The sequence below is a fragment of the Gossypium hirsutum genome, chromosome A05, assembly GCF_007990345.1.
Source record: "Gossypium hirsutum isolate 1008001.06 chromosome A05, Gossypium_hirsutum_v2.1, whole genome shotgun sequence".
Taxonomy (NCBI): Eukaryota; Viridiplantae; Streptophyta; class Magnoliopsida; order Malvales; family Malvaceae; genus Gossypium; species Gossypium hirsutum.
The window spans coordinates 21,767,821-21,778,805 of NC_053428.1; the positions used below are offsets into that span (position 1 = coordinate 21,767,821).

The 10,985-nt window shown below is 30.3% G+C and overlaps 1 protein-coding gene across 1 annotated transcript; it reads right to left on the reverse strand.

Annotated features, from left to right (window-relative positions):
- Positions 1–6,592: 6,592 nt before the first annotated feature.
- On the reverse strand, positions 6,593–7,694 carry LOC107957854 (uncharacterized protein At5g65660). The gene is made up of 2 exons (XM_016893452.2): positions 7,260–7,694; positions 6,593–7,180 (listed from the first exon to the last, which is right to left on the reverse strand). Exons 1-2 carry the CDS (start codon positions 7,497–7,499, stop codon positions 7,013–7,015), a joined length of 408 nt encoding a protein of 135 aa, XP_016748941.1. The 5' UTR covers positions 7,500–7,694; the 3' UTR covers positions 6,593–7,012.
- Between the last annotated feature and the right edge of the window lie 3,291 nt (positions 7,695–10,985).

Here is a 10,985-nt window from a genome sequence, read left to right on the forward strand (position 1 = left end):
GCATTAAAATAAATATAAACTCAAAAAATATAAAAAAATCATTTTGTCTCAAAAAAAAAATAACTTTTTAAAAATATATTATTCCTTTTTTTCCTTGCTTTTTTTCCCCTACTTTCTGTCCCTGCTTTTTGCTCTATTATTATTCTGTTTTGTTTATTTTAATTGTCCGCCAAAACTTTCGAGGGAAAGCAAATCAATGGCTATGGATTACTAATTGATTCCATCACAGGCGTTGATATTTTCTTTTCAGTTCCTAGATCAGTGCTAGGAATAAAAAATTTATTTACAAAATATCCCTTCTCTTTAATCTTCATTTTTTCCCATTTTTTAAAATTTAAGGTAGTTTTTTTTAAATTAATTATTTTGACATATAATAACATAAAAGTCATTTATATAAGATATATAAATCATAGTCACATTGATCATAGTTTTTATTTAACTCAATTTCACATTTAAATCATAGATTTTCGAATCACTGTCCGGAGAATTTCTATTCCATTTCAACGCAAATTAGGTGTTGAAAAAAAGACTTTGAAGATCAAATTAAATAGGAATAGTTATTGAATGAGAAAGATCTTCCGGATAAATTAAATGATCTAAGTCAAAAACTGAAAGAAAGGGCGAAGAACGCCAAAGGAACCCGAATCAAAAGAAAAGAAGAACTAAATCTGAGATTTTTTTTTACCTAGATTAATGTAATTTTTTTAGTTAAATTTAATTTTTCAACCTTTCAAAAGAGTTAAATAATTATTTTACAAAAATATTGATTAAAAAAATAATTATTTAACTCTATTCATGTGGTAATATATAATTCATTCTGACGTGACATTATTTATATTATATGTCGCATCAATAAATAATTTAAAATTTATAAAAATATTCAAATGATAAAAATTTAAAATTTAAAAATTATAAAAATTAATAAATTTTTTAAAAAATAACATGAATTACATATGAATTATAAAATTTTAGTTAATAATCTTTTTAAAAAGGACAATTTAAATTTTTTAAAAACATTGGTAATCAAATTTAACTAAAAAATAAAAATTAAATTTTACATTATAGATTAATTAAAATCTCAAAATTAATTCCTAAAAACAAATTTAAAACAACAAAAATAGCAATGTATGTGATATAAAGTAGTGATGGAAACATAAAAATCCTCAATTTATTTAATTTTTTAAATTCGTGACACAATTATAAATTAATATATTCTTGTACCAATATAATCTATCCTTCTCATTATTATGTTTCCCGCAAGATCGCAAGTAGTGGCCTGGTTAATCAAGTGATCCACTTTTCGATTTTCCAGTGAAACTAATGTTTGTTATATTTTTAGTTTACCCAGCTTTTTTATTTTAACTAAAACTCTTCTATAATTTATATTTTTAATATTATTGGTCGTATCTCGTTGAATTTATATATTTACTTTGAAATTTGTTAAATCTATTCATTCAAAGGCACGCGCAAGGAGTATGCCATTCCTATTGCCTTCCCTTAGGAAACTACACTTCAACCCTGGCTTTCATTTTTTTCTAATTACGTATTTAAAATATGTTTAACTATTGTCAAAGTTATTAACGCCAGAAAAATATAATTTAGTTTAAGAATATATATATATATATATATAAATGATGGATTGAGTTTTAGTTTGATTGGTATCGATATTGTTACCGGTATGAGAAGATATAGATTCTAGTGTATCGTAGAGTATTATTCTCCTAGTTAAAGATTAAAAGAATAGACTATAGACAACTCTAAGCATTATATAAAAAAGAACAAAAATATATATATGATTTTCATTCATATAAAAAATTATTCGATTTTCAATGACACAAAAAATATTTTAATATATTTAAAATAATATGATTTCATGAGTATAAATAATTGTATTTCCAATTATGTAATATATTTTTTTCAATGTAAAACAAAATCAGAAAATAAAAGTTAAAGATGAGTCCAAAAGGATTTTTTTAGTACATATTACAAATTAGAGAAAGGGGTTAACAAAAAAGGGTTTAAACCTTAGTTGTTGGGTGCCAATAAAAAAACTTAAGCATTGCTCTCTTATGCTATTGTTAGGCTAGAAGAAAGAAAAGTTATGTTAAAATCAAAAACATTTTATTTATTATTTTTTTAAATATCAATAACAGGAAAGTTTGAAAATAGTAATTTATACTGAATATTAATGTTTTTTCTTAATATATAAGTGGGAAAAAGAAACTATCATTATTTTATTTATTTATTAACTTTTAAATATAAATTAAAAATATATAATAGTTTATTAAATTACAAAATTTAATCAATTAATTAAAAACGGAAACACTAACCGGGCAAAAAGAAAATGGAAGACATAAAAAGAGTGTAAGTTACGTAGGGAGAGCATTAACGAGGAGGCAAAGAAAAACAGAGTGAAGTGATATGATGTGTTGGGGGGACAAGAAAGCGGCTTTTAATTTTGGTTTGCCGGCCACAGAACGAGACATATAACTTCCTTGGATGAACTACATCACTGGTCATCCAACTATTGCTATTTTATTTTTTGTCACTCAACTATCAGTTCTTTTAAAATAATCACTTAATTATTACATTTTTTCTTTTTTGCTCACTCAACTATCAATTTTTTAATTTGGTCATTCAAGTAAGGTTAAGTGCCATTAAATCTACAATGGTGACTTGACAATTAAAAAATAGATATAATAATAAATTTAGCCCTTAATAGATTTAATCATAATTTTTAAAATTAACCCTCAAAATTTACAAAGAATCTCAGTTTGATCCTCAAAATTTACTTTCCTCTTCCACTTTCCCTACCACCATTGGCATCGTTGCCTCCACCTCCACCTTCACCCCAAATATCATGAACAAAAGATACAACAGACCTGCACGCCAACATCTACAGTTTCATCACCATCAATATCACCAATGGCTTCAGCAATATTGTTGTTGACTTCAACAATAACTTTGGTGGCTTCCAAAACTTCATCTGCATCGCTGCCATCTTCAGGTTCCTTTTTTACACCATCTTCCTTCTGCTCATCATCACCTTTCATATTTCCATATGAAAATGCAATTACAAATCCCCACGCAATAAAGCATATAAAGAACATCATACTCATGATGAGAACTGTAATCCCATCCATCTTCAATTCCCGAAGTTGCTGCCTATACAAAGAGTCAATGCAAAAGTCAATGAATCATTTATGTATTATATGTTTTTAGAAGCTTTTGAATAATGGGAAAAATATCAAAAGCTTCGTATTTCACTATGAACTAATGGGTAAACTGTCTGCAATATAAAAACCTTTTTTTTTTTGGTTGAGGAAACAAGATGGAATCAGAAGCTATATTGCTCGAGCATTTTTATTTTTTAACAATGATTATTTTAATTTGTGTTTCGTCTTTGAGATCTGTACTTGTTTTAGTGTTGAAGTTTTTGCTTGTTTTTGGAGAAAGCAGAAGGTGGAGGTGGAGGGAACGATGTTAGTGGTGGTGAGGGAAACGGGGGAGAAAGGTAAATTTGAAGAATCAAATTGAGATTTTTTATTTTTTATTTGTAAATTTTGAGAGTTGAATTTTCTAGATTATAATTAAATTGATATAATATGTAAAAATTAAGGTTTAAATTTGTTATTATACCTATTTTTAACTACCATATCACGATTTAATATCCTTAAAGAAAAATGGACCCAAAAAAATAATCTCCATTAATTTGGTGATCAAGTTAAAAAAGTTGATAGTTGGATGACTAAATTAAAAAAATTGATAGTTTGGTCACCAGAAAGAAAAAAGGGAAATAGTTAGATGACTTGTGATGTAGTTTAGCCAACTTCCTTTCTCAGGCTATACTCTCCATGCTCTGGAAATGAAATTCACGCACCAATCACTGACCTCCACTCTGCAGCAAGTGAGATCTGTGAGTGACATGGTGGCGGAAGTTGGATCATGGGTGTTTCGCAGGCAGGGGAAGGCACGCGCGTTCATGTGAATTTTCTTTTTGGGGGATATTTTAATCATTTTGTGTGTGGAATATAATTATTTTATTAATAAATTATTAAGAGTGTTTACATTAAAAAATCTCAAGCGTAATTATTTTATTAATCCTTAACCATAATTTAGCTACCACTATCAGTTGCACGCTTTGCCCTTTAATCCCTACATTACATACATACATTTGGATATCACCAGTCATGTATGGTATCTCGCCACATCATCATCAGCATCTCCTTACGATTTGCTCCACGTCATTTGCACGGCATCATCATATGGTCATGCTACATAACAGAGATTCCATTGGTCAGTTATTATTAATTAATCAACTTTCGGTAATTAAGTTGACAAATCAGCTCTAGATTTTCATATTAACTCTTAAATAATCAATAAAATAAAAAACTATAAAATTTCTAAGAAAATGAAATAATATATATATTTTGGGTTTCAAACCATTTAACTTAAGTCAGAAAAAAATTAAACAGTCTTTTATTGCATGGCAGGCAGGCAGTCAGTCGTGAGTCCCAAAACGGGTCAAAGCAGAAATGGATAATATTATTGTTCCAAAAAGCTATACTCTGAACTATATTTATTGTTTTTGTTGTTATAATTTCCAACATCATTTGATTTCAATGTTTTTATTTTTTTTATTTCAATGTAAATTTATGATACTTTTAAACATTTAAAATAAATTTAGATAGAAGTTATTATAAAAATAATAATAACGATGTAATTAAATATTATAACGTATAATAAAAGGTAAACTAATCGTACTTTATCATGCTTAGCTGTTCATTTAAATTCATTTTTATTTTCAATTTTTTTAATAAATGATCCGATTTTTATGTTTTCTTTCACCCCTGATCAGTGCGTTAAAAGGTCAGTAACTGAGAATTGAGGTTGTCTTCAATGTCTTCTTGGTTGCGTTGTATTTTTAGGCACCAAATATTTAAAAAACGATAATGTTCTGTTAGAAAAAGGACATGGGGGTAGATGGGCCGAATCTGTAAGGCTAGTGATCCATTTCGGACAGTTTTACGTTTGCATGAATGATGAAATTCCTAAGACTGAGAACCGAAAAGTTCATGGGACATTATAATTAAAGGTTATAATAAGATCATGGAACTATTTTTTCTAAAGGATTTGATTGATAGATCAAATTTATTCAATTTTTATTAAAATTGTTTTCATTCTTCTTTTTTTTTCAAGTTTTGAGTCTTACATATATAAATTATTTCTGTTATATGAAAAATTATATAATAAGTTGATATTAACGAGTAAGAGGTTAAAAGCAAGTAACCAAATATTACAAGGCTAAGTAGATGGTATTACGAGGGTCCTAAGTGATACCATTTGTGTCTTAAGTACTTCTACTTAACTCTATAGTCTTTTGTTGCGACTGTTAATGAATTGCCTTGCTTATCGTGCAAGTTATTAGTCGAGAAGGGTTTCCTTGAGAGGTTTCGTCTTGATTGCTTTGGTGGGAATTTCGGTCAGAAATAACATTTGTATTATTATTTTTAAGAGATGATATTATGCTTCTAACTAATGCTTCTATCAAAAAAAATTATACCATTAATTTTTTTAAATAAAAATAAAATATTCCATAGATAGGAAAAAAAAGAGAAGATTATAAGCAATAAAAAAAATTAAAGCATTTTGCACAATAGGTTAGTAATCCTAAAACTGAATAACAACAACCATCAAAGCAAGCATAATCACCTTGATGCGAAAATATGCTTTTTTTCCATGTCTCACTTCTGTGGCAAAAGGAACATCACTGATAATATAGAGCAACGATTATGAAGAGAGCTCAAAGAACAATAAAACGAGCTACCATTGACTCGGCGAAAAGCCCCAATCGTCACCCTCAGTTGAAGACCACTATCCAAGAAAACAAACCAGAGAAAAAGTGAATGAAGCAAGCTAGTCAACACTACGCGAAAAGAACCTCCAACAAAGAAAGCAACTATCTAACCCAAGACCACAACATAATTATTCCGATCGAGCCTCTTCACACCGAATAAATGGTGGGTGGCCAACAAAAAAGGCAAGGTGACGAGTGAAGGTGGCAACTGGCTGCCCAATAATATGTGGTCGGCCTTTGTGCAAGCTTTAAAAAAATCTCTAGAACGCTCTACAAACTATCTCTATAGTGACGTCTCCCACGGAATCCTAAATGCTTTTAAATGCTCTTAGAATTAGCACCAAACGACAATGGAAAGCCGATGAAGATGAAAATTGATAGTGGTAAGCTCCATGCACTCCGACGATTTATTCAACAGGAAACAAAATTCGAGCATGTGTTTGAACATAAATTCGTTAGAATACGGCTTTGAAGAGAGGTATCAAATTGATTGAATTGCAAATTAGACTAAAAGTCGGTTGAACCATTTTTCTATTTTTAAACTCGAATATAAGTATTTAAACTCATCAATTTAAATTTATTTTTAAAATTTTGAATTTAAACTAAAATATTTAATAGTAATTAAAATTAAAAGAACTCAATTAAAGTTTAATGAAAGAGATACATGATTGAAACTAAATTTAAATTTTTTTAGCCCAAATCAAATAACTTAGTAGCAATCCACTGAGATCGATAGAAGAAAGGTAAAAATGGCATTCAACCGTTTAACAGGTGAAAGCATAATCTGCTCAGAAAAGAAGTTTTAAATACTAACTACATATATTCTGGTAAGAAGGAACACGAGAACCAAAATACGACAAACATAGTTGTTGTCTCCAAACTACAGTCTGAGCTTCAAAACATTAATGCATTGTCCTAATCAATAGTCCATACCAACACTCAACTGCAAAGCATGAAACACGCAAATATTGCTCTGCCCCCTAATATCCCTACGCATTTACTTTCACTTCTAATCACTACCATAATTATCCTAAATAATAAAACGTTGAATAGGAGCAGCAGATGTATAACGATGGAAAACAGTGACGAGTAATATGTTGGGGTTCTTAATTTCATTAATCAGCGCAATTTAAAAAACATCCGATCAAAAAATCACTATGAGTAATGAAACGGCACCGGAAGAGGTGGCGGCTTTTGTACGGTGTCCTTAATCTTTTCCATTGTGGGTGCTTCACATGGACAAGCCATTGCTACGAACCTTGGAACCTCATCCCCTGGCATTAAAACCGGTAGGCTTTGCCCTACAATTTTTGGCCTTGCCGCCTTTTCATACATTATGCCATTAGCCATAACCAAAACAATTACGATATACAATAAAAAGATAAGAGAGGAAAATACAAACCTTGAGAAGGGGTGCAGGTCCAACTACGGGTGAGCGATCGATATCTGGTCGAGTATCGTCGTTGTCATCGTGGTCGTGACCGGAAGATTGGAAGATAAGGGCACGAAGCTTGTCCCAGTTGACGCAACCGATAACAAGCCCGCTTATGCAAAACAATAAGATCAAAAGGAAGGCGAAGCCTAGTGGGAACCCTATAGTCAATGGCCTAGTTGACGATAGCATTTCTTCATTCTTCATCATTCTTGTTCTTCTATAAAAAATGATACGTACAAAGGCAAAATAGGTAAAGCTAGGTGGTGCAAGATATATATCAATAGTAGTCGTAGATAGTGATATATAGTTTTTTTTGTTTTGTTTTTTTTTTTAAATGGGTGAGTTGGATTAAAATTGATAAAGAGTTTTAATGGGGTTGCTGGGTGTTTGGGAAGTAGCAATTACTTAATTTTTACTTAAACAAAAAAGGACTTGTTATACCTCTCTTCGTTCATTGGATTAATTTGTAAATGTTACGATTCGAATATCAAATCATGCAATTTAACTCGAATTTAATCCGAAATTGATTGTTGACTTTAGTTTTAGCATCACATGTCAAACAGTTATAAGTTTAGACGTAATTATATCCACTGTGTTTCTGGAAACAAAATGAAGATGCTTTAGCCCCACCATTTTTAATACCTACAAATTAATAAACTCCAGGAGTCCCATTATTACCTGGATTTTTACGCATTTCTCTCAAACTTATTGTCACATTTTTCAATCCCATTCATTCTTCCTAAGTAATCATAGCCTTTCAGTGTACTTATAATCTTACAGATCACTTCAGTTTCATCATCATCATCATATATATATATGGGTGCTCTACAGCTCCAAAAAGCACTTCATAAATTGATCTCGTTGACTTTTATTCCTATTAAAGCAATGACTACAGATATGAAATTTCGGTCCTCGTATTCCTCTATATGCATGCAATTTTTTTTATACTATAATCTTCGTATCGACCTGTATATAAAGACGAAGTTCAGGCCTCGAGGGTGGCTGCACCAGTCCTGGCAGAGAAATTTAAATGTAAATTATAGTATGTTATTTTGATTTCAAACTTCCCAGTGGAAGATGGAATTTACATAACGTTTAGTGATAATATATAAAATAGAGCTTCGAATTGGATCCCTTTGTTCCTTAATTGTAAACATATTTAGGTGCTAGTCTTTTTCATTGCCTAAGCACCAACCAATTCGGCTGCTTCTACATTCCACTCTCATCCCAAAGTGGAATGTGCAATCATTCAATGTCCCTCTCTTAATTCTTCTCTCTCTCTCTCTCTCCCCCCATATATATAACATCCGTTTTCATGTTATAATCTTAAATTTGGATCCAAAAATATTTGTGAATTGATCGGACCCAAACTATAGTTCAATTTAAAAAAAAAAATTCCAAACTCAACCTCCAATAACTATTTCACTGATTACAAACAATAATTCTATGCTAATATTTATTAAATTTAAACAAATTATTAAAAACTATTTAATTTAATTTGGATTCGAGTACAAATCTAGTGTGGAGAGATATATGGAAAACAGGCTCTGTTAAATGACCAACAGTTGTCTGAAATGGAGTAAAGGCAAAGTAATTATTTTGCAAGGACTAGTGTCTCTCCCTAGCAGCTGAGAGACGGTAAGAAATAAAGAATGTCATGAATGTCTCCGCAATAAATTTATGCCAAACATAGTAATTTTAACATAAAAGATTTAGTGGAATGCAAACTATTCTCTGTCACGGTTTTCACGTTTAGCAAATTTCTTCATCGATCTAGTCTTTACTTTAAAAATGTTTAACGTACTATCAAACAGTTTATTATTGTAACATTATCAATTTATGCAGATTTAATCTCTCCCTTGCTCATACTTAGTCCCTCTATTTTCCAACGGTTCATTTTCAATCTTTTCGTTCTATTTAATTTCCATCAATTTTATTAAAAATAGGTATAATCACAATTTTTGCCATTCAATTTCACATTTTCTGAAATCAAATTACACAAGTTGTTATTATACCCAATTTGGACTGAAAATGAACAATTCAAAAAAAGTAGAATGCCCAATTTGAGCAGCAAAAAAAAAAAATAGAGACACTAAACTATTCTTAGAATTTAAGCTTTATTAAAAATTTAACAAATATATTTTCCTTAGAAAAATTATTTGCTATGTTGTTAGTGGAGTTCTTTTTTTAATTAAATGACCTTAGTGCTAATTTTGATTATTTTTTATTTTTTTAATATTAAATGATCGAATGTTAATTTTAATAATGATGGGTTAATAACATGTTATTATTTATATGAAATTTATAAATCCACAGTGCATTGAATATTCTCTTACTCATTTTTCTTTGGTTTGGATATTTGAAATAATTGAACTAAGGTAGGTAAAATAATTCAAAATCAACAGTGAGTAGAGGTAGATTGTAGCATAGTTGGAGCAATCATAAAAAATTGAATTATTCAATATAAAGTATAGATGGATTAAAACTTAAAGTAAAATTGATTTTACCAACAAGTGACGGGTGAAATGGTAAAGCACATTGTATTTTCAAAATGAGATATAAGTTTAAATCTTAAAGACGACATTATTAAGAGGACAACCACGAATATTGAAAATAAACTATCAAATAAACATAAAGAATAAAAATAAATAAAAATCGGCTCTAAAGAAAGCCGCAACACCTCGTACTGCAACAAGTAAGGCTCAATGTGAATCTAACAATGAAGGATCAAAGACAGTATAGATCAGAGGAAAGCAAACACCACCATCACCTTTCCCATCTCAATCAAACAAACGACATGCATGGTTTATCCAAAATCAAGTCTTAGCGGTTCAATATTCGACCCATAAACAACATACAAGTGATAGTTCATCAATCAGTCACTAGCAGGTCCATCCAAAACGAAAGCGCTAAATTAGGCTAACATGAAATAGTGGATGCCCCCAAGCTTTAGAACAAAGCTCTGAATAATTTACTTACCGTACTTCCAAATTTTAGTGCTCCATCATCACTCGGCTTCAGCTACCTCCACTACACTACTCCTTGCTAGAAAAAAGGCATTTAATCAAAAAATGTAACTTTTTGAGAGACTAAATAATAAATACCCCTATTTTTGAGGCTTTGATAAACAGTAGTAATTATTAGAGGGTATTCTAAAAGCATAAAGAAATATCCTTAAATCCCTTTTTCGGCACGTGAAATTGAAACCTCCTCATTCATTCTTGTTTTCTTCTTCCTACGAAATAACTCAGCACCTTCTTCCTGCTGTACATGGGATTTCATTATTGTGCCTTTCCGCAAAGTGATGACTTCATTAAGAATCTATATACACCATGAATGGAATTTAATTGTTGGTACAAAAGGCCTGTAAATTTTGTTTGCATCTATAAATAAATATGTGTATATATTATATTTGATGGGTTTGGCTCACATTCCCAGATAGAATTGCTTGCAAGAAAATCTGCAGAGCTTCATTATTTCAAACTCAATGATTTTCCATTTTTTGGAACTCTATTTCTTGTCATTTATCACCATATGTCAACACCATTCTGCCATGTAATAATTTACAACAATTTTTTTTTTTAAAAACCAATAACCATTAAAAGTCAACTTGTGTGTATGCAGAGGTGTCTCCTGCATGAAGAAACCATGGATTGGAGACATCTGCAACTGAACCCTGAAAAGCATTATGAT